At 39.5% G+C, this 23,044-nt stretch overlaps 1 protein-coding gene across 5 annotated transcripts in view; it reads left to right on the forward strand.

Moving 5' to 3' along the window:
- LOC111875526 (putative fatty acyl-CoA reductase CG5065) overlaps nt 1-23,044 on the forward strand; it is a 45,540-nt gene that overhangs the window by 15,580 nt on the left and 6,916 nt on the right. For 3 of the 5 annotated variants that reach the window (XM_023871851.2, XM_023871852.2, XM_023871847.2), the window contains 6 exons: nt 589-837; nt 5,413-5,558; nt 11,298-11,327; nt 12,197-12,306; nt 16,255-16,447; nt 22,723-22,962. In XM_023871851.2, coding sequence (XP_023727619.1) covers nt 589-837; nt 5,413-5,558; nt 11,298-11,327; nt 12,197-12,306; nt 16,255-16,447; nt 22,723-22,962 — 968 coding nt within the window. The remainder of the gene's footprint in view (nt 1-588; nt 838-5,412; nt 5,559-11,297; nt 11,328-12,196; nt 12,307-16,254; nt 16,448-22,722; nt 22,963-23,044) is intronic. The other 2 variants (XM_023871849.2, XM_023871848.2) reach the window with 2 other exon arrangements.

The following is a 23,044-nucleotide window of genomic DNA, read 5'->3' on the forward strand; positions in this document are numbered from 1 at the left end:
AAACTAGGAGGTTCCCTAAATTTTGAATTCCCAATCATGTTGCTCTGCTATGTGATTCTGGCAGATGCTGACCTGACGCTAAGGATGACAGCCCCTTGATGCATTACGGTCAGGGTGTGAGGCTCCGGCCGTCCCACTTCTAAGTTATCGCTGTCCCAAGCTGTCAGCTCTCATTTTCTCAAAGCCTTTCCGACGTTGCTGAAACTGCCAGAATTCCAGGAAAGTACCAGATGTTACTTCCTGTTCACATAGCAAAACTTGAACTATGTCCCTTCCGCGTGTAAGAGCTGTCTATCTGCCGGATCTCTTTGTTTGTAATATTGTTAATCTTAACTTAATACAAATTTAATTTTCACACAACACTCCTCCAGTCAGAATGAACGGTTACATAATGTTAAACTAAAATTAAAATTAAGTAGAGAATAAACAAGTCTTGCAATATTGACTGACGATAAATACATAGACGTTAAGTTAAACAATTGCAACAGGAAGCTGAAATACAGAATTGAAGACCAAGTTTCACACTCATACAAAACTGTATGCTTAGTTAGTCTTATAAAACTGAATCCATAATTTTAATGTCTACAGCTGTTTGATGTCTTGAGGCAAAAATATCCTGAGAGTTTTAAGAAAATAGTGCCGGTGTCGGGCGACTGTATGGAACTGGGGCTTGGTCTGTCACCAAGTGACCGGCAAATGTTAGAAGAAAACGTGTCCATAGTGTTTCATTCGGCTGCCAGTGTCAGATTTGATTTTACCCTCAAGTATGCAACACTTATAAATGCAAGAGGAACACGGGAAGTCATGTTAATTGCAAGAAAAATGAAGCATTTAAAGGTGAGTTTCATGAATTGAAAGAAAGAATGTTAAGATTTTTAGCCTTCATGAGTATATTTTGCTGCACCATGTTATTGCACTTTAGTATAATTCTTGGGAAGTTTGCTGATCGATTCACAGGGCATGTAGGAAATAAATCACCCTAGGGCTTTATTTTTATTTTGTACGAGTACATTTCATATTTTCTGTTTGTGACTAGATTTTCCCAATTACATTTTCATCATTTTCCAGAAAATGTTATCAGTAGAAAATATTTATTATTAATTGCTTGTTAATTTTGAAAAATTCATAGGTGAATCCAAGAACTTAGAAGCTTGGATCATGGGTGCTAGTTGATCCAGGGTAGGGAATGGGCACCTGACACATTGAATTTTTAAAAACAAAATGAAAATTACAAACAGAATGAAATATTCTCTGCATTAGTAATAAAAATCTAAAGCAAAGGAAATTGCTGGGAGTAGTCCTGTGTTTCTGAACGTAAATTTATGAAAAAAAGTCTTCAGCTCCCCCAGTTTGGAGAAAGAATTCTGGATACACAATGGCTGATTGGTTAAATAATTATCAGTTTATTTATCTTACGGTTTTTCAAGCCTCTTAATAAAAGCAGAATATGTTGTTACTGCACAGCTGAAAGCTTTTCCAGGTATTAAAAAATTTATGTTTGAAAATTGATTTATTGCAATCAGAATGAGATGAGAGATTTTATGGGTGAAATAGTGTTGCTCATTTATATACTTATATATTCATTTCAAGTAGTAACACTTTCTGAGAAGCTCTGAAAAGAAATATATTTGAATGATAATTACATCCTAATCAGGTCATACAAAGTTGAGTGGGGTCAATGAAATGAGCTGTCATTTTCTTGGGAGTCGAAATGGTTACAGAGTTTAAAGATTAAGTTTGGGTGGGTGGATGATACTCAAGCATGTCCGAACTTATGCACTAAATCTTACACAGTGTTTAAACCAACAGTCTCTGCAGAAAGGCACCTGTCTTCAAGTTCACAGGCTTGAATGATAATCGTTACCCTCTGTATTCTATTAGGCTGGTTTAACACTAAGAAGTGGACAAAAGTTTTGTGTTTCCCGGTTAGAAACAAAAGCGTGCAATGTTCATTTTTGGAGATCTCAACTGCTGGTTACTGCTGCGTTAATTGAATAAAGAAGGACATTGGTTCTCGAAATGCCCTGCTTAAAATTTATGAACTCTGCATATATCAGGGACACGCGTTAGGGTAGTCGGTTGGGGCACTATGCTACAAGCCGGAAGGTAGCGGAATTGAATCCTGATGAGGAGCATTTTTTCGGTTTATCTAATCCGTCCAGCCGCACTATGGCCCTGGAGTCGAGTCAGCCTCTAACAGTAATGAATACCAGGAATATTCTGGGAACATTATCTGGGATAGAGGGTTGCCGGCGAGTAGGGCTGACAACCTTACCGCCGATTGTCTATAAAATGTGAGAACTTAACATCTCACAACCCTGTGGGCCTCCACGGCCTGTTACAGGGATACCTTTACTTTTACTTACTTAAGGCATATATCAAGGTTTACAATTTTGAAAGGAAGATCAGCTGTGCACCCTGGTCTCCCATCTCTCTTTTCTCTCAAAGCCCTCAGTCTTACAACTAAACGAAAAATTTGTCCCAAGTCTCACCTAACTTAAAGAATTTGAATAACTCATTAAAACTAAATTGATGATGGCTACAGTTTTTAATTAGTTCCAGAAGAATGTAATTAATTTCTTTCATATTAATATGATTAAAAATATCAAAAGTATACATCCAAATTTTGACCGTTACTGGTTATAGAGCACCTGTGCTTATAACATTTGTATGGAAGTAGGGAATTGAAAATATGCTGTTTATACTTGGTAACGAAGACTATGCAGATATGAACTGTCCATGGTTTTTGTAACAACAACTTCACCACAGCTGTTGAGGAATATCAGACGCAAAGAATCCACAATAGGCATGTACTCAGTACTGTCTATCAATAAGTATCAGAAAGAGGGGCATTTTAGTGTGTGTCATCACTAGACACAGGTAATGAGAGGGAAAACGTGGGTGGAAAAACGCTGTTGGAAAGCTGCATCACAGCTCACTTATTACTAAACGATGAACTGTCGCTTGCTTCAATGTTCTCCACACAGCAGTGTGGCAGACATTGACAAGTCTACCATCTCTACCATCCAGTAAATTCAGCACCTCAAAAGCGGAGACAGAAGCAGGTAATTTCATTTCTGACACTCGTTAGCCACACACTCCCACCATCATCAAAATATCATCTTTTTGATGAGGATCACTTTACCCCAAACGGGGTAAATAATACACACACATTTTAATCAAATGAGAATTCACATGTTATGGTGGATGTTAAAATGTGGTTATTTCAAGGATTCTATACTTCCTTTTTATAGAGATTAAAATTTTAATGTATACGAAGGGTTGACTAATGAAGGGTTATCTAAGGAACTGTTGAGTCTGAAACTTTGGTCACATTTTTTTTTAATTCTCTTATTGTGGGGGGGGGGTTTAGTCAAAGTGGGTCCAGTCGGCACTGTGGCCACTGACTGGCCTATTGAAGCCTGCCCTGGGTGATTATGATGATGGAGAATTTGGTTAAATGAAGATTGGTAGGGGAAACCGAAGTACACTTGGTCGTGGACTTACGACCGACTTCCGTTCTGACTGACAGGTCCTAAATCGATCTGGTCGTACGTCGGCCATTTATTTATTAGCAGTATTTTTTAACTTTTCTAATCTTCTTATCATCTCTATAATTTATTTTTAAAAAAATTACATTTTAATCATCTTTTATTTTTCATTTTTTTGTGATTGTAAATGCGACCGGTCGTAAGTCGACGACCAAGTGTAATTGGAGAAAACCCACCCCAGCGTTACTTTGTCCACCAAGAATCCCACTTGACCAGACTCGGGATCGAACCCGGGACGCCGCGGTGGGAAGCCAGCGACTAACCGCTTGAGATATGCGCGGCCTGGTCACCTGTTGCCTGATGGTCAGTAAAATGTATTTAGAGGGAACTGTGAATGTGTGTACAATAACTGGGAAAATATTTGTACTTTTGTTGCATTTGACATCATTTTGAATAATCTGCGACTATATTTTAATATGAACAAGGACTAAAGAATCCATATGAAAAAATGGAGTGTATGATGGTAATGCGGAAATAACAACTAATGGTAAAATTCATAAACTCTGTCAGTATTTGTTTTGTACGTGAATGCCAATTCTATTAACCACTGACTCTTACAGCTGGTCAAGTCGTGATTGAAAGAAATGCATCTCTGTTGATTGCTTGTGAACTAGACAGTGACCATTATGATGCAATTTTGCCGGTTGAAAAAAAAACAGATATGTAGTATTTTGGACATAGGAGCTCTATAGGAGATAAATATTTTTATGCTACTCAGTTCATTATCTTTGTGCAAATGGAACTGCTTTAAAGCTATTGGGCTTAAGTATTTTTGATGGAGTTCTTTTTCAATCCTTTCCTTTCAAATAAATAAAGGCTTAATGCTAGTGTCAGAGTATTCTCCTTGAACACTGTAGACAGCCATATAATGAATTTGAACTATGAAATTTTCAACAAAGAAAAACACCGTCGTCATGCTGTCATTTTTTCTGCCCCACTGTCATTTTGAGTCACAACAAGAGTAACTGACTGCTAAGTTCATACTTTAACTACTATAATAATAGGACTGCAACTTAAAGAGAAAATTTTATCGTGCTGGCATGAAGCAGAAGAGTTTTAATATAGTAAAATAAGGCCATTCCTTGATTGCTCTCCCTCTGCTAGATTTCAATTACATTCTGGATAGTGTACCTGAATTTATACACATAACAAAAAAAAATCGAACTACTGTTCTGTAAAATTGCCTTTCTTTATTGTGGCTGTGTTATATAAGATGTACGATTATCAGGTGCATTCAGCATGTAATATATCAGCTCTCATAATTTCGTGCCAAGTGCAATAGAATAAAAAGAAATCAGCCCACAAATTTACTATACCATAGCCATTACTTCAGTAGATCATTGGTTCTTAATCTCCTTGTGCCACGGACCCCTGTGTCAGTTTGGTGAAGCTTATGGACCACTTCTCAGAATAGTATTTTAAATGCATAAAATCAAATACACAGGATTACAGAAGAAACCAATTATATTGGAATAGAATTATCGGAATATTAGAAAACAATTTTGTAACTTAGCAATATAAGTGCTTCTTTATCAGCGCATTGAATAACAAGTCAATACGTTTAGAATATAGGCAACACATGACACCATTATTGAACTGTACATGGAAGCAGAACGAAAGATCTCGAAACTGTTGGCGTCGACCACTAGAAAGAGCTAACTAGGAAAATGCTTTGCAGGGCTGAGACAGAACTAAAAGAATATCAGTTGGCCTCTGGTTGATATTTAAACTGGAAGGTAATTTGATTCACAACAAATTGATTTGAATTCCTTTTAACACATTGGAATGAAATTAGATTTCCAAATTTTGCTCGTGGAACTGGAGTTTTAAACTTATGTCACTGCGCTCATTTGGTTTCCAGGTTTTAGTTCATATCTCCACGGTTTATTGCATCTGTGACAGAAAAGTTGTGGAGGAGGTCATCTATCCACCCCATGCTGATTGGAGAGATATTATCAACATTGTGGAGAACACCGATGAACATATACTCGATGTTCTGACACCAAAGTAAGTTCTCTCCTTAATTCAGTATTAAAAAATAAAGTGTCATCTTGGGCTGTGTGGGAACATCCCACATACGCGGTTTCCCCGGTCTAACAGACAACACTCACTCCTAGGTCAATATCACATTGTCTTACATTGCTGCCGACGCTCATATTTATACAGCACTCGATGTCAAACTCACTTGTAGATAATCACGCACGCTAGCCAATCAGCGCTCACAATCGCAACTGCAAGTTTCGCTTCCCCCATCAAGCATGGTATGAAAGCCGGAGCCCAAAGCTCGCAATCATCAGTACAACAAATCCCAGGAAATCTTCAAAATCACCAACCTCTGCAACATAATTATCAAAGTAGAGGCTTACAAATCAAGAAATGGTCTGACCCAGTGCTACAACTGCCAGCCTTTTGGCCACATTTGGGTTCACTGCAGGCAGCCTCCTCGATGCCTATGGTGTGGGTGTGGTCACCGCCACTGTAAATGCCCGGAAAAGGAGAATAGCGAGAGCATCCCAAGATGCTGCAGTCATGCGTAGGAGGAGCTGCGGCGGAAGAAGAACCAACGCGTGACAAATGAAGGGTCTTCAGGAAGAACGTTCTTCTCCAAATATGTTACAGCCGAGCGGACGTTCGCCTCTGTTCTACACAGCTCGGTGGAAGCGAAGCAAACCTCAGCACAGCAGAAAGCGTCTAACGGTCCCCAGAATCAACAATTCACCAACAAAGCTTCAGGTCAGTCAGTGGAGGCAAAAATTGTAAATAGTAATGCAACGGACGATATGTTCGTTGCCTTCACTATGGTGCAGCAGATTATGGGCTCTCGGTTGCTGCATCAGAAGGGGAAAAAGTTGCAGTTATCACCAAGGCTGATTTAAGTCTACTGAATCGCAATGGTGGTAACAGTCCATAGGCCTCTGAAGATTGTAGCGTTCAATGCCAACGGCATTGGGAGACAGGCCTATGAGCTACGGAAACAGATGCAAGACCTAAAAATAGATGTGGCCCTTTTCTCGGAGACACATCTGAAACCACATATGAGGTTCTATATTCCAAATTATCATATATATCGGAATGATCGCCAGGATGGGCATAAGGGCGGAACTGCTGTTGCAGTCAAAAAGGGAATCCCACATACTCATGTTGACCTGCCTCCCCTCCTTTCAGTAGAGGTAACGGGGGTCTGCATACCGATTGGTCATACTGAAATGCTGCTTGCATCTGTTTATAAATCTCCACTTAGAGCGTGGAGAGACTCAGACATCACAGAGCTCTTAAACCTTAGAACAAAATCCATTTTGGCAGGTGATCTGAACGCAAAGCACCCTGTTTGGAATAGTAACATCGCAAGCCCTTCAGGTTTGAAGCTTTTAGATCTATTTGTTAATTGTAATTTTGAAAATTCGGCGCCACAGTATCCTACCCACTTCGTTCCTGATGGGAGAGGTGATGTCCTGGACATTGTGGTCCATAAAGATGTTCGGCTCTCAGAGGTCAGAGTTCTGGACACCATGGATTCAGATCACCTACCTACAATGTTTTGCATCTTGGATCATGCTAAAGCCAGGGAAATCTAGATCCAGTTGTAAAATTCACAGATTGGGAGCGGTTTCAAAGCCTCGCCTCTGCCCTAGTATCCCCAAGAATCAAAATTAATTCATGTATAGAAGCTGACAAAGCAGCTCGCGACTTTGCAGCTTCTATAGCATCAGCATATAGGCTGTAGCCATCCGCCTACGTACAGCTGCCACAACTCTCGATCGAGCTTGAGTTCTTTGTCTCAGGGCTACGGGTGCTTCGGATATGGGAGTGGAACACACTTCGGGTTTCATGAATCCGGGGCCCCCAGAACAAACCGTGTATTGAAGTCCTAATTTAAAGTTTCATTCAATGATCAATATTTACATTGTCCTCAAAGCTAGCCGCTCCGTCCGCCGAGTCGCTACCACTACTGTAAAACACTTCTCTGTTCCCTGTCTACATTTCAACAACTGTCTTCCTCCGCTCCCTGTAACCGACTGCCCTCTCTGTACAAGTCCCCCATTTGGCATAAAAAAAAACAAGAAAATAAAAAGAGAAAGCCAAGGGTCCAGCCTGGCATCTGTACTACATTCGTATTTTTCGAGAGGCCCATCATAAACTATTTTAGGTCTTCAAGGCACACAAGCAGGGAACCCAAGACCCTTCCTGGCCGGTCTCGCACAAGGTCATTTCATGGGATTACGATACCAGGAGCAAACAGGTGACGTTAGGGACAATAGTGACACTATAAGCTTAAGGAGGACAGTAGTTCAATTACAACCAGACGGTCCCGGGATGGTATCTCGCCGGAGGAGCGTCTCTCATGGTGATAAACAGTGCATAAGTTGGTCGTTCCCTTCATTAAATAATTTTGGCGAGGGACATACGGTTACAAGGCTGTCGACAGAAACAACCAAAACTTCATTTCGTAATCGCTGCCCATCTGGCCTAGACCGTCTACTCAAGTACAAGCAGAGGTTCAGAAATCTTTGGCAAGAAACCCGGGTTCCAGAATGCAAAACGGCAGTGAGCTGGGTCACTAAAACTATAAGGAGAATGGCCCGGAAGAAGGCACTTGAACGGTGGGAAACCAAGATAGAGAATTGTGAGATTACACCTCGTGCAATACCGCCTATTGCAAAATCCCTCACAAAGAGGGGTGGACCAAAGGCACCAACTGCAATTCGTGGGCGTTTCGGACCAGTATTTTATTCAAATAGAAAAGCCAATATAATTGCAAATTATCTAGAAAACCTGTTCAAGCCCACAAACTGTGACACTGACCATGAACAGCGGGTGGAGGCCCGAGTCCAAGCTCTGCTGACTACAGTCGAAGAAAACCCCTCACTTAAATTTCGACCATGTGACGTCTCCAAAGAAATTCGATCCTTAAAATTAGGAAAGACCTGCGGAATTGATGGCATTCCAAATGAATGTCTCAGGCACCTTCCAGGAAGAACTCTCGTTCATTTAACGCATTTATTTGACCACTGTTTTCGACTCTGTCACTTCCCGGCACCGTGGAAGGAAGCCAAAATCATAGCTCTGCCAAAAACCGACAAAAACCCAAAATTCCCACAAAATTTACGTCCGATTAGCCTCCTGTCTACTACGGGCAAACTTTTCGAGAAAGGAATTCTAGGAATAATCCATGGACACTTAGAGGAAAGAAACTTGCTAAACACAAGTCAGTTTGGTTTTCGTGCGTGTCACAGCACGACACTCCAATGCATGAGGCTAACGGATCACGTCTCTCTTAATTTTAATAACAATATGTCGATGGCTGCTGCATTCTTGGACATTGAAAAGGCCTTTGACACAACATGGCACCCCGATCTACTATATAAGCTCACAGAGTTACAATTTTCGACCAGTCTCGTAAAGCTGATTGCTTCATTTCTAACAAAAAGAAAATTTAAAGTTTCAGCAAAAGGCAAACTTTCTTCGCCCAGGAAAGTAGCGGCAGGGTTGTCACAAGGTTCCGTCCTTGGCCCAGTGATGTACAGGTTATATATAAATGATACCCCGCGGCACCTGGAATACACCTTGCTCTGTTCGCGGACGGTACTTGTATATACACAACAGAGAAACACGAGCGACGAGTTTTCAACAAACTGCAGCGTGGTCTCACTGTCGTGGGGTCATGGTGTCAGCACTGGAACATAGAGATCAATTAAGGGAAGACTCAGGCTATCTACTTCTCCAGAAGGCGTAGAATGCCTGAGGACGACCTACATCTAAAAAGACGGAACATCCCATTTGTAAATAGTATAAAATATCTCGGTGTCACCTTCGATAGGAGGATGACATGGAGACTACACACAGAGAAAAACGCAGCCAAGGCCTTGGGCACGCACGTTAGGATATGCTCTATATTCAAAAGCAAGCATTTGAGCACACACATTAAATTAATCGTGTACAAAGCACTAATTAGATCAATAATGATCTAGGCCGGGAGTTTACGGCGGACACTAATTTGATGAAACTGCAGCGCATGCGGAACAGAGTTCTCCGCGCTATTGGCAATCTTGACAGGCGCATACTGGTCCGCCATTTGCACTTGGAGTTCAAAATTCCGTACGTGTATGATTACATAACTAAATTATGCAGGAGGCAGGCAGATGTCATCCTAAATCACGAAAATCCAAAAGTACGTGCAATTGGACAAGGAGAAGCCAGGCATAGGAAATATAAGAGGCTATAAACTTGGCAGCGGTCAGACCTACGACCGTTCAAGTGTCTAATTGTTGTTTTGGATTGTTAAATAAATTGATGCATAGGCTGCTGCACATTCCTACACTGGCAGATGTCCCTGTACATAATAGTATTAAAATTTAATATCAGTTATATTGTGAAGAGTGTAACAAGTAAAAAAAATGTATATATCACATTTTCTCCAATAAGTTGTAGCAAGTGAACACCAATTAAAAACAAAAAAAAAGACCAACCACTCCTTTTATCGTTAAGGAGGACCAACTAAGAGAGAGAGAAAAAAAGTCTGCACTCAACACAAAAATATAGCCATGGGTCCCAGCGGGGCCCGATGCCAAGAATGACCGTGCCGGCTGATTGTCGGCTGTAAGTTTCTGCTCTGTTCTGCTCTGCAATCATCGGTGATGACATTCAGTCCAGAGCGATCAGTCATCAGAGTCATCAGTTCATTACTGCTCCAAGAAAGCTGCCGCAACTCTCAAGCAACCACGCTCTCCGACCAGGCAACTGACATAGTTGCCGCAAGTCTCCAGGGACTACGCTCTGTGACCAGGCAACTAACGCGGCTGCCGCTACACCAGCAACCGCGCTTTGCTACCTGCCGCAACTCTCCAGCTCACGCACGGTGGAACAAACGGCCCTTTTCAGGGCCCGCAAACTGTTCGAAGTTGTTGTCTATTGGAACATTGACAATCCCACAGCTGATTACAATAAACGTAGTTATCTGAATGTATCAATATATATTTGACCTGGACTTAATAAAAGTGATAACATTAAAAAAACAACATTATCCATCGTGCGGCTGAAAGGATTAAGTCAATTGAACAATCGAATGACCTCGGGAATCGAACCCGCGACCATCCGACTTGTAGTCCTTATCAGAAATGAGTAGCAGGGTAAAGCGCCTGGTGACTTCTCACCTGAAATTAGTTCCGAGGTCAAAGAAACATTGATCTATACATCCTCTCCTCCATACACCTTCATGGCATAGTGCTTCAGTAGTTAAGCACAGGGACTTTACCACTGAACACAATCCTGAACCAGTTTCATCCATTTCTCATCTTCAAAATTTATTCCCTACAGTATATCTTCAGTTTCTTTCTTTCTCCTTCATGCTGTATGAAGTAGCCGTTAGCTGTTGTCTCAGAGCGCTTGCCATCAAAATGTGTTATGCATCCTAACTGAATGCACAGCCAGGAATAGAACCTACATTTCGATATCCTAACAACAATGGGAGACATGTGTAACTTAGTAGCTTCCTTTTTACGTATGTGGCGGACATAAATTTCACAGCATTTCATCCTTCCTAGGTCATGTATTTCTCTATTTTTTTTAAACACTTCGTAATAATATATGTTCTTTTCTCATAGTAAGAAACCAAGATTTATAATCATACATAAGAAATGACAAATTCTTTCCTTCCATATTCTAGTATTGAGCATTTTGGAAACTGGATAAAATGACAACAGATAATTAAGAAATTGTTGTCATCTCATTTATGTCTCTGAATTGCAGGAAGTCCTGGACTTTCCTGATGATACCTAGGTAAGTCAATAAGTACGTTACAAATGGATATAGAACTTAAACACATAGGAGTACTGTTTTGAAAAATGCTTTTATTTCTTAAAATAATCTCCCTGTACATTGAGGCACTTGTCTCATCGTTTCACAAGCCCCTGACAACCAGCAGCATAAATTTCTTCGGGCTGCTGTCGGAACCAGGCGTGACTTCCCTTTAGAGTGAACATTTACATCCTGAGGGTGTTACAGTAGGAGTCCGCATTTACGTAAATGCCGACTCCTACTCTAACACCCTCAGGAAACTTCGTAAGGTCATTCAACGGAAGCGACCAGGACTCCACACCAAAGGCATGTTGCTCTTGCATGACAATGCGAGTCCCCATACTGCCAACAAGACAGATGAGACGCTGAAAAATTTCATATGGGAAGTCCTAGAGCACACTCCATATAGCACCGACCTTGCTCCAAGCGACTTCTATTTGTTCGGCCCTCTTAAACATCATCTTTCGACTGAACATTTTCCAGACGATGAAGCTGTAGAAAGGGAAGTCACCGCCTGGTTCCGACAGCAGCCCAAAGAATTTTATGCTGCTGGTTTTCAGGGGCTTGTGAAACGGAGGGAGAAGTGCCTCAGTATACAGGGAGATTATGTTGAGTAATAGAAGCATTTTTCAGACCAATACTCTTATTTGTTTAAGTACATTACACAGCAAATTAAGAAATAATTTTGATTAACCGTCATCTTGTCTCAGGTTATTATGAAATGAAAAAACATCAGAAAAATATTTATTTTTCGAACTGTATCACATACTTCATCATTCAAGGTACGAAAATATTTGTACTCGTACTAAGAAATTAATATGTCTTTGGGGTGTATGTTTATTGCATTGCAGGATTCTAGGGAATCTTCCAAATACATATGTATTCACGAAGTCACTGGCAGAGCATGTGGTCAAAGATCTTGGAGAAAACCTGCCAATCGTAATAATCAGACCTTCCATAGGTAAGTAGCTCACACAATAAACAGGAGCGTAGAAGTTAATGCAGTTCAAACTGCAGACTTCTCAAAAGTAATATTTGTGATTTTGCAACGCCCGTCTATGTATTGATTTCTTTCAGACGTAAATACAGTATGGCACCCACTATCTAAAAAGTCACTGATCAAATGCTTTCCAGACTAGGGAGCTTCTGCATTTGGTTTCCTGAGCAAAAAATTTATATCATGTAGATTCAGCATTTGAAAATATTTACTGAGATCTTCTTGATCTAAGGAGTACTTGAAGTGGAAAAATGAGAGCCAGTATTATCACCTTTTTTTTTCTCCGAAGAACAGCGTTTAATCTTTTTAAACATATGTTGCAAAATAAACTGTCTCTTGCATTTAAGCATGTTTATATGTAAATTGTTCAGAGTTATAATCTTTGGATTTCAGTTCCTTCTGAACTTTGGGACTTCGAATACCAGATCCTACACAGTATATTATTAAGAGCATTAATAATTAGTATATAAGAACAAATTTTATTCTTGACTAAAATTATCAACTTTTGCTTCCTTACATTGCACAGTCTCGGCATCCCATTTTCTTCTACGTTATTAAAAATAAATCATAATGTTACACTAACACCCATTGCTAGGCAACGTGTTGGTAAACAAGTTCCGGCGGAGCCAGATTCTTGATAAGCAGTTCGTTGCTAGATTACGCAGCAGTACAAGAAGCTGCTTTTTACGTGTCCGCGGTGACGTCACAACGTCACATGTCACGTGACATGTTCTTTCTGTAGATCTGACCTACGCGCCAATAGACTGGCTGGATAGCGACCACGTGATCTATATTTACTATAGGCCCGTATCAGTTCCTCGGCTATATATGTAAAGTAGTTACAAGTTCCGTATAATAATCATGAGAATGAAAATATTCTTGGTATAGGACAAGGTGACGCCGTACATAAAAAATATAAGAGGTTTAATGTTGGCGGTGGTCAAGCTAACGACCATTTAAATGACTAAGCCGCCGTTGTAGCATAAGATATGGAAGTTAGGCGTGATCTGCTCTGTAAAGTCTGTAGTCAGAGAGGACTTGTGTGTAGTGCGAAAGGAACAATTTTCAATAACATGTTATATGTACGAAATATACATTTGACAAAAGGCTAAGCGTATTCATAAGAGTGAAAGCCATCTCTTCGTCAAGGAGGATGCTAATAAGGACTATTACCGTAAGAGTTCAGTTGGAAAGATATCTCTCGTAGTGGGCCTCAAGGAGCCTGACGCCAAGAGGAACTGATTGGCGGTAAACTGCCAGTCGTAAAGTAACTTTGGCTTTTACTTCGACTTGTTGCGAATAGTAGCGGCAGAAGCACGCGAATAAGCAAGCAAGGAGATAGCCACGGAAGTTCGTAGTTGAAGAAGAACTAGAAGTCGGCCTGTGAAGTCTTAAAATGTGATTAGAAGAATTTATTTATGTGTAATATTTGGAGTGTGTGACTCAGTGAGAATGTTACAGTTCCCGTGTTATACACCCGTGAATATTAATGCAGATAAACTGAAGAGACTAGTGTGGAGTGATGGTGTGTTTTGTAAAGCAGGAATAGTGTAATAATGAATTGTAGTTCCGACTTGTAGGTTATTAATAAATCCAATTATCATATCAAAACCACATTTTAATCCCTGATACACGTGACAATATCAGAAAATTTTGAAGGAAATATTAAGAGGAGGAAGTTAAAGGGTGAAAAAATTACCTTACATAACATATACTTGTACATGACACTTAATTGAAGAAAATCTAAAACCTACAAACGGTTGAATAGAGTAGTTATGCTTTATAAACAACCTGTAGTTACAAATTGAAATGTGATATTTAGTGATCATTCTTTGAACATAAAATCGGTTTAAAAATTATTAGTGAAAACAGAAACACTGCAGAATATACTAATGTTTATTTTTCAATATTCTTTCCCTCAGTACATGGTATTTGTAAATGTGAAATAAGCAGAGATAGAGTTCAATTGTGAAAATTGTGTGTTTGAAAGAATAGGACAGATTAAAGCATTTCAGAAACTTTATTTCTTATTTAAAATTACTTCTGCCTCCCATCAGCACAGCAATTATTGTTTTAGAGTCCAGGCGACACCCATTACCGTATTCTTTCTTTCGAAAGTTCGACCGTGTTTTGAAATGGGCCCTACCCTTCAACAAGAGGAGAGGTTTGACTGTTACTGGACATTACCCATCTACTGGTGGTACTCACGTGGGCACTCACTCGTCATCTGTCCCCCTATTCCATTCACACATACCTGTATATACACACAAGGGCAAGCCCGCTGCTGCCAGTCCTTCTTATATACACTTGACCTAGACATCACAGAAAACACCATGTCCTGTATCGTTCCGACAGTCTCTGTTGAAATGGATACCTGTTTACATTGTCGCTGAATAGCAATAACCAACTCTACTCGCTCCACTATTCAGCCTTTCAGCCGTCATGTTCTTTCGATGAGACTTGAAGCCAAGAATGGCTGTGCTTGGCGAGGGTCAGCAGCAATTTAACTGATTGACTCACCTACCAAACTACCGACCGTCTTGGCTAGCATATTCGAAAGAAACAAACCAATCCTGTCATCAGAGAAGATGTTACACAAAGACTATTACCATTAGTGTTCAGTTGGAAAAAGTATCCATGCTCCTGAACATCAAGAGGCTTGACACAAAGGCGAACGGATTGGTGGTATACCGCCAGTCGTAAAGCAACTCTGACTTTAGTAGAGTTAGCCTTCTGTACTCTACCAGAGCCATCAGAGAGCAAAATATGGTCAAGAGTTCCCTGGAACGTGGAACACAGTAATACTCTGCTGGGCAGGGTAGGCAGCACTTTAGTTTCACCCATGATGAGTGAAGTGTCACAGTCAATGAGAACATTAATAGGAAAGCTGAGGAATCTACATTGTTGGGGTACCTTTACTTGGCAACAACTGTTGAAGAGAGAAGACATTATGTGTGCTGCTGTAGAGCGATATTTTTAAAGTTAGGTGCATGTGTGATAGTGTTAGAGCTGCTTGTAGTTACTGGTTATAAGTGCTGGATGATTTTAATTGTCTATCTAAACACCGTGTGTAGTCATTAAATCATGACACTATTTCCTTAACACTGTTTATAATATACCTGGTTTTTATATTCCTTCCTCAGTATATGAGAGTATATTTCAAAACCATATAAAGCACTTAGGAAAAAAGTAAATTTATCCCTGTTCTTAATTAAACACCAGGCCATGAAGCCATATGGGGGAGTGGAGGTATAGCTTCACACATTAACATCACCACTAGATGGAAGTTTGGTCAGTTTAATGCTCTTGTTCATTTACCTATGGAAAAACAGTCCCCCTTGGTCATTTTGTAGGAGGCTGCATGGCTCAGAACTGGTCTGGATGATATTGACAAGAAATTTCTTACCTGTGCTGGAGAAGGCCCCAGTTCCTTGGTCACACAGTCCATAGCATCATATATATATGTTGACTAATGTGTCACAGCTCATTACTCTAGAACAATGGCAAAAGTAAATCTAATTTATCTTTAAATTCTTAAACTACATTTTCATTCATTTCATATAGTAGATTTTATGATTGTGATACAGGTTTCCAGTAGCTGCTTCTGTGCAAGCACTTTTCATCAAAATAGCCACAGCTGACAACAGTGAGACTACTGCTGGCAGATCCATCTTTTAATTAAATTAGTGCTACCTGCAACCAGCTTGAGCAACCACCTTTCAATTCCACTGTCTTCCCATGATATCGCACATCATTATTGCTATTTGATTGTGTAGATTGTGTATTGGAATTGTGCGTGCTGTGGGAAAGAGTAAACGCAAGACTTAAAATAATCATTAGTATGTGTGAGAGTGCATGTGTGTGTCATACTTTCGGCAATTATATAAGCTACTGCTTTGTTTTCTTCAACAGTGATATCCACACTGAATGATCCTTTTCCTGGATGGATAGAAAACTTCAATGGCCCAGTAGGTCTTCTGATAGCATCAGGCAAAGGAATTGTTAGAGTAGCTCTTGGCAGTCCAGACACAGTTGTTGATTATATGACAGTTGATTTTGCTGTAAAGATCATATGTATTGCAGCTTGGGAGAAAGCAAGATCCAGGTAAGTTCTTCAATTGGAATAAACACTACTTGTTGATAGTTTTAGTTCTCCTACTAAGTTGAATACTACCTTTTAGCATATTAACACAGCCTCCTTATCATCAGTGGACTGTGTCTGCTCTATCAACTCTGTAGTACATGGCATCAAATTCTATGGTGACTGAAAATCATTAATTGGAAGATTATCAATGGATGTGACATATCCAGTTTAGCGGCACTGTTAAAGCATTCCTTCATAATATTACTGAAGCATTATCTAGGAGGAAATACAGTCAAGGATATCCTATATAAAGTAAAGGAAGGGTCCTGTGGGCCAATGATCATCAACTGGAGAGACAGGAAGAACACTATAAAGAAATATTAATCTGTAAAATGTGACATCTAATCCCTGGCTTATCAGCCGAATACCTTTTCTTAAATAATCTTAAATATCTGAAATGCAATGTGTTTCAGGAGAGAAATTGTATTTATTGAAATTTTAAAGCTGTGAATATCAAATGAAACCTGGTCTGTTAAGAGGTAATCCATTTACCTGTATTCAACATTTTGAAATATGGTAAAGATCAAGTTGTCCTTGTGCTTAATCAATTAAACACCATACCATGAAGATGTATGTAGGAGTTGATTATAGCTCTACAATTCTTTAACTCAGCCCTAGATGAAAATAAAGTTGTCAGCTTCATGTCCTGGCCACTTTACTCCCAGTGAAAAAGGAGCCCTGGCACCCTTTGATTAGGAAGCTGTCTTGGCCTCAGAGTCAGTATGGATACTAGATAATATAAAGTAGAGAAAAAATCTTACCCCTGGTGGGAAACGAACCCTGGCCATCTATTCTATAGCCCATCATTCAAAGTTCTGAAAATATATATTTATAAACACCCGCTTAGTTTACATTTATTTCAGAATGGAGACAATGTTGAACACTTAACAGCAAATCACAGGCAACTGAGGAGAACTCTAACAAAACAGACAAGGATGAAGAAAACATGACGGAACAATTTTCAATTCCACCCTGGTGAAGAATGTACAAGCAGGTTGACTAATGGGTCAGGCAGATGTGGGTGTCCACATCATCATCATCATCATCATCATCATCATCATCATCATCATCATCATCATCATCATCATCATCATCATCATCATCATCATCATCATCACCACCACCACCACCACCACCACCACCACCACCACCACCATCATCATCATCATCACCATCATCATCATCAACAACAACAACAACAGCAATGACAAAACAACAACAAAGACAATAGTTCTGACAATGTGTTGATTCATGAACCATTTTCTTTCCAGTGGTTGTCAAAGTTCGGACAATTGATGGCTAGGACAAATGTCAATGTCCATCAGCTCACTGGTGATATGACTGGCAAAAGACAGAATGTTTCACACCATAAAAACTACAACTCAACACCATTCAGTGATAATATTTTGTAGCTGTTATCACTTGTTGTTGGAGAAGGCCAATTATTACTACCAACAGTACTTAAAACTTCCTTGGTGATAGACCTTCTCCGACACTTGACGTCCCTGAACCTGAAATGTTTCTGTTTCTAGCAGTTATTTTTCAAATGGGACATGACACACATTACAACTTGAAAGACTACTAAATAGTCCGTTTTGCCTTTATACGATAAAACAATGAGATGTGATAGAGCCCCTCACATTTCTCTAGTTGTAAAACAATGTCAATGATCTTGGTAATATGACCAAAGTGTATCTATACATCCATTCCCCTTCACATTGTAAAAAACTACCCTGTAACAGGATGTGGACGCCCATAAGCTTGTGAGAAGTCAAAGTTCCCACACCTTCTAGACAATTAGATGGCAGAAAGTTTGTCAGCCTTATGCACTCGCCACCATTTACTCCCAAGAAGATCCCTGGTACTCATTTCTGTTAGAGTCTGAGTCGATCCAAAGGCCATAGTGTGGCTGGAAGGATTAGGTAAACTGAAGAAAATCCAATGACCTAATTGTGAATAGAACCCGCAACCTAGGCTTGTAGCATAGTGCCTCAACCAACTATGCTAACGTGTGCCCCCAATATATCTTCATGGTGTAGTTCTTAGTTAGTTAAGGACAGAAAGAACTGTGCCCAGCTATGGAAATGAATACATATTTTCAACTTCCTAAATGATGCGTACTCAAAATAGCATGTCCTTTCTGAACATTTGGCTGCAGATGAAGTTACAGTACTTTCAAAAGGGAAGATAATTCTAAAATATTACATATCCATGGATCATTTTGTTTTTTAAACAATATTTTATAAATTACGTGACATGCCAGGTTGCACATATAGGGACATCTGGTTAGAGCAGTGTTCCGCAACCGGTGTGCCGTCACAAGGTGAAAGGTTGTGGCGAAATTTTAACTATTTTAAGAAATTAATTGTGGAATTTTATTCGTTTTATTTTATCCCAGTTACCGTGTTTCATATGCTTGTATTTTATTCTCAGCCACTGCACTGATTAAATAAGATGCTGCTTGTTTATTCTTTATTACATGCCGTGATCTTTTATGTACAGTAATGTTGTATTCTAAGAAATTAAATGTAACTTATTTACTCACAGTTGTTGTTATATCATAGTTTTCATTATTGATTTATTTTTATTTTTCTCGCATCTACGCAGCTTCTTTGATACGCTTGCCCCATGTTCTGTGTACGTGCTTTGCCATAAAACTGCAGGGATTAGCATGGGTTTTCCTGTCTTTTATAACGCTGTTTCGATATTTGCCCCTGTTTGTTAGAAATTAGAGCTTCTTCAACTTTATGACTTTCTTCCTGTAACGATGCACCCACCGATTGTTGGACCTCATTTAAAATTATAAATATTTCAAAAATAAGTTGGTATAGTGTCACTTCTTCCGTTTGAAGAGTAGAGATCCCACGTTTTACAACTGCTTCAGTTCTATCACAGCTGTGCTCTGAAGTAGTTCGCAAATTGAGGTTGCTAGTTAGAGAATTACAGATGGGTCGTTTGAGATGTCCCCGGCTGTATGGCCACTTGCTGACGGCAATAAAGTGGTGATGGACACAATTAAAGAACATTTAGAATTGCTGCAGCAGAAATTCAATAAGTATTTTGGAGAGAGTGTACAAGATTTCGACTGGGTTCGTGATCCATTTGCTGTGAATTCAGAACATCTTCCGATTAATATACAAGAGGAACTCGCAGATTTAAAAGCAGACAGAACATTGAAACTGAAACTTCTCGAAGTGCCTTTGGATACGTTTTGGTTGGCAATAAGGAGTGAATACCCGGCTATCTCCGAGATGGCAGTTAATGTGTTATTGCCATTTTCAACTACATATTTGTGTGAACTGGGCTTCTCGAAGTTAACTGAAATTAAGACATCAAAGAGGGAGCGGCTCAAATCCATCGATGAAGAAATGAGACTTGCGTTGTCAACGATTCCACCACGGATCAGTCGCCTGTGTGCAGCTACGCAGGCGCAAATATCACATTGAAGGTATGAGTAGAATTACTGTATTTACTTTAATAGTAATAGAAGTGCATTTTCTGCACTCTACAATGGATTAAAGTTCATTAATTGCTAATAAATGCACGAGTCGATTTCTGTTTAATGATAATAGAATAGCAATATAATAATGTTAGAGTAATAAGTTGATCACGTTACGTATTTATATTAATAGTCTGATATCATGCGTTTTTGAGGGGAATAACATTTCGGCGTGCCGTGTTGAGTCTTGGATACTTCACGGTGTGCCGCGAGTAGAAAAAGGTTGCGGAACACTGGGTTAGAGGACAGGACACACACAGCAGCAGATATGACGGCAACACTCGCAAGTGTAACACAATTGGCATGAAATCTGGATGCACATGGGTAGATATATTTATACACCGATAATTTATTTTTGTCACGTGACTAGATGATCAGAAAATAAAGAAACTCATTTGTTGCTGTGAAGTCGGACCTAGGAGAATGGAATGCCACACAGCTCCTCTTACTCTATGACTCTTGTCGATTTTTCGTTTGAGTTATATTTCAACATTGAAGATGGAAGCAGGTACACCTCCGAAACGCCGATGGCTTTCTACCAGACTGCAAGGGCTCACTTGCAAGGACAGAGTACTGCTTTTATGGTCTGCTTGCTGCCAAGTGGCATAGTTATGGTGTGTGTGTGTGTGTGTACCTTTGTCCGAGAGCCAAAAATGTGGAAAAATGGATAGCAGAGTGAAGAATGTTATAAATGAAATGTTTAGGCATGTTCACAAGCTGTACTGCAAAAATAAAAAGGTAACCGTTAGTTTCCTTCAATATTTCTGTCCGTGTGAATGCACAAATGAACTCGAGAACGGATGTAGTGATTTTTATACAATTTTATATCTGAAATCTTAATAAGAAATTGTGAAGCAATGCCAAGATTCGTGATCTTCGATAAAGAGGAAGTAGGTCACTATTAGATATGGACATTTAGATTAAATAATATGGCACTTAATTATCCGATAATTATGAAAATATACTTATCTGATGGAAAATATTTCTGTATATATCTCGTTATGTATTTCTTCAATAAAAGTTATCTATCTTGAAATTTAATTCAAATTTTTGGATATGAGTGAGAAGGAAATCTCACTAGTGTCGAATACTCTTGAAACTAAACAAATGGCAACTGTACCTCTCTCTAACCAACATTCAATATTCAAAGACCAACAATTATGCCTATGTTTGTGTCTTTCAAGGATAATACGGTAAATGAGTCCATCCTCTCTGTGACATATGGCCTAAAACAGTGTGTCTAAAGAGCACAACTGTCAGCTCGCCCTCCAGATGTCAGCTTTCAGAAGCTACTCCATTCTCCCATTTCTTCCGACTCATGTTTTATGCACTTTTTATGTTAGAATGTTTGCGATGAAAACTAACTACAAAACTCCGAATTCATGTTATGCATAAGCATGCATGAACCTCTTTCTGGGATCTGGTGTAGCTAAATTTGTATAGCGACTAGCTATGGGCTGGAGACCCGAAAGTTCCGTGTTGGAGTCCCGATAGGGCAAGATTTCTTTCCTTTCCACGTCGTCCAGACTGGATCCTGGGCCCACCCAACCTCCTATCCAATTGGTACCGTGTGAACGTGACCAAGTACCTCCAACTAATATCCAGGTCAAGAATACATGGATTTATACTTCCTCTCCCCTATACATCTTCATGGTCTAGAGTTAATTAGTTAACCACAGGAACAACTAACTTGGTTCGGTTCTTAATCATTCAGCTGTTTTTTTTAATTTTATGTAAAAAAAAAAGTAAACCTATCCCTGTACCAGACCATGAAGGCCTATATGGTTGTGAAACGTTCAGGGTCCCACATTATCTAGACAATCTGCTTCAAGATGGCGGCAAGGTTTTCAGTCTTACACGCCTGTCGCGCTTTACTCCCCAGGAAAATTATTTAATTAATTCCTGGTACTCATTTCTGTTAGAGGCTGAGTGAACCCCACGGCCATAATGCGGCTGGAAGGATTAGGTCAACTGAAAATATCCAACGACCTCATCGGGACTTGAAGCAGCGACCTTCCGGCTTGTATCATAGCCCCTCAACCAACTACGCTACCGCGTGCCCCCTTTAATTTTATGCGCTACGTAGAAAAATTAAAATTTTTATTCAAATATGTGGACGTTGTTTGAGTCAAATACCTCATGTACTGTATATTGTTCTATAACTTTTACTCTCTACTGATGCATATACAGCTCAGTAGTAACGGTTTCATACTTTTCCTTGTAAAGGAACATGCAGCTAGCTCGCTTTATTGTATTGTATCTCTGATCATACTTTTGCAAATACATTTGCTTCTAATGCTACAGTGGAACCTCGCTTAACGAGCATAATTCTTTCCAGAATCGTACTCGTAATGCGAAACACTCGTTAAGCGAAACAATTTTCCCCATATAAATTAATGTAAGATACGATAATGCTTTCCATGCCGAAAAAAATACTCAACAAATTTTATGTATAACGTTTATTCAAAGAAAATTATATATACATTGTTAAGAAGGGTGAATCATCTGACTCTGAGCCTTAGGTCAAAACGAAGTTCCTCCGTGCATTCAATCTAGCAAAGATAAATATTTGTTATAGAAACTGACTGCCTGTTAGTCTCTTGAAGTATCGACAGTGCCGCAGTATCTTCATGGAGTAATCTGAAATTGAATCCAAGCATTGTTTATTAGAATCTAGTGTCTGTGTTCCAGAGATATTTTTAATATACTCAAAACTTGTGCCATTTGTTTTGTACAGTAACTTGAACCCTGCAGTGTATAATGCATCATCAGGAAAATTGAAGCAAATAACCTTAAAGCTATTACTTGATATTGGTCTGGAAGTAACAGCAGAGAATCCTCTGGGCAACATGTTGTGGAAGCCTTCTGTCTACATAACTGACAACAGAATTATATATTTCTGGACGATGATTCTTTTGCACTTAATCCCAGCAATACTGGTTGACAGCCTTCTCAAATTTGCAGGAAAGAAACCATTGTAAGTATTATACAATGCAAACGCAGATTTTAAAACTTAGAATTATGATCCTAGTTTCTGGTTAATTTACTATTACTCGTTT

This window comes from Cryptotermes secundus, unplaced genomic scaffold (assembly GCF_002891405.2).
Source record: "Cryptotermes secundus unplaced genomic scaffold, Csec_1.0 scaffold468, whole genome shotgun sequence".
NCBI classification, from domain to species: domain Eukaryota; kingdom Metazoa; phylum Arthropoda; class Insecta; order Blattodea; family Kalotermitidae; genus Cryptotermes; species Cryptotermes secundus.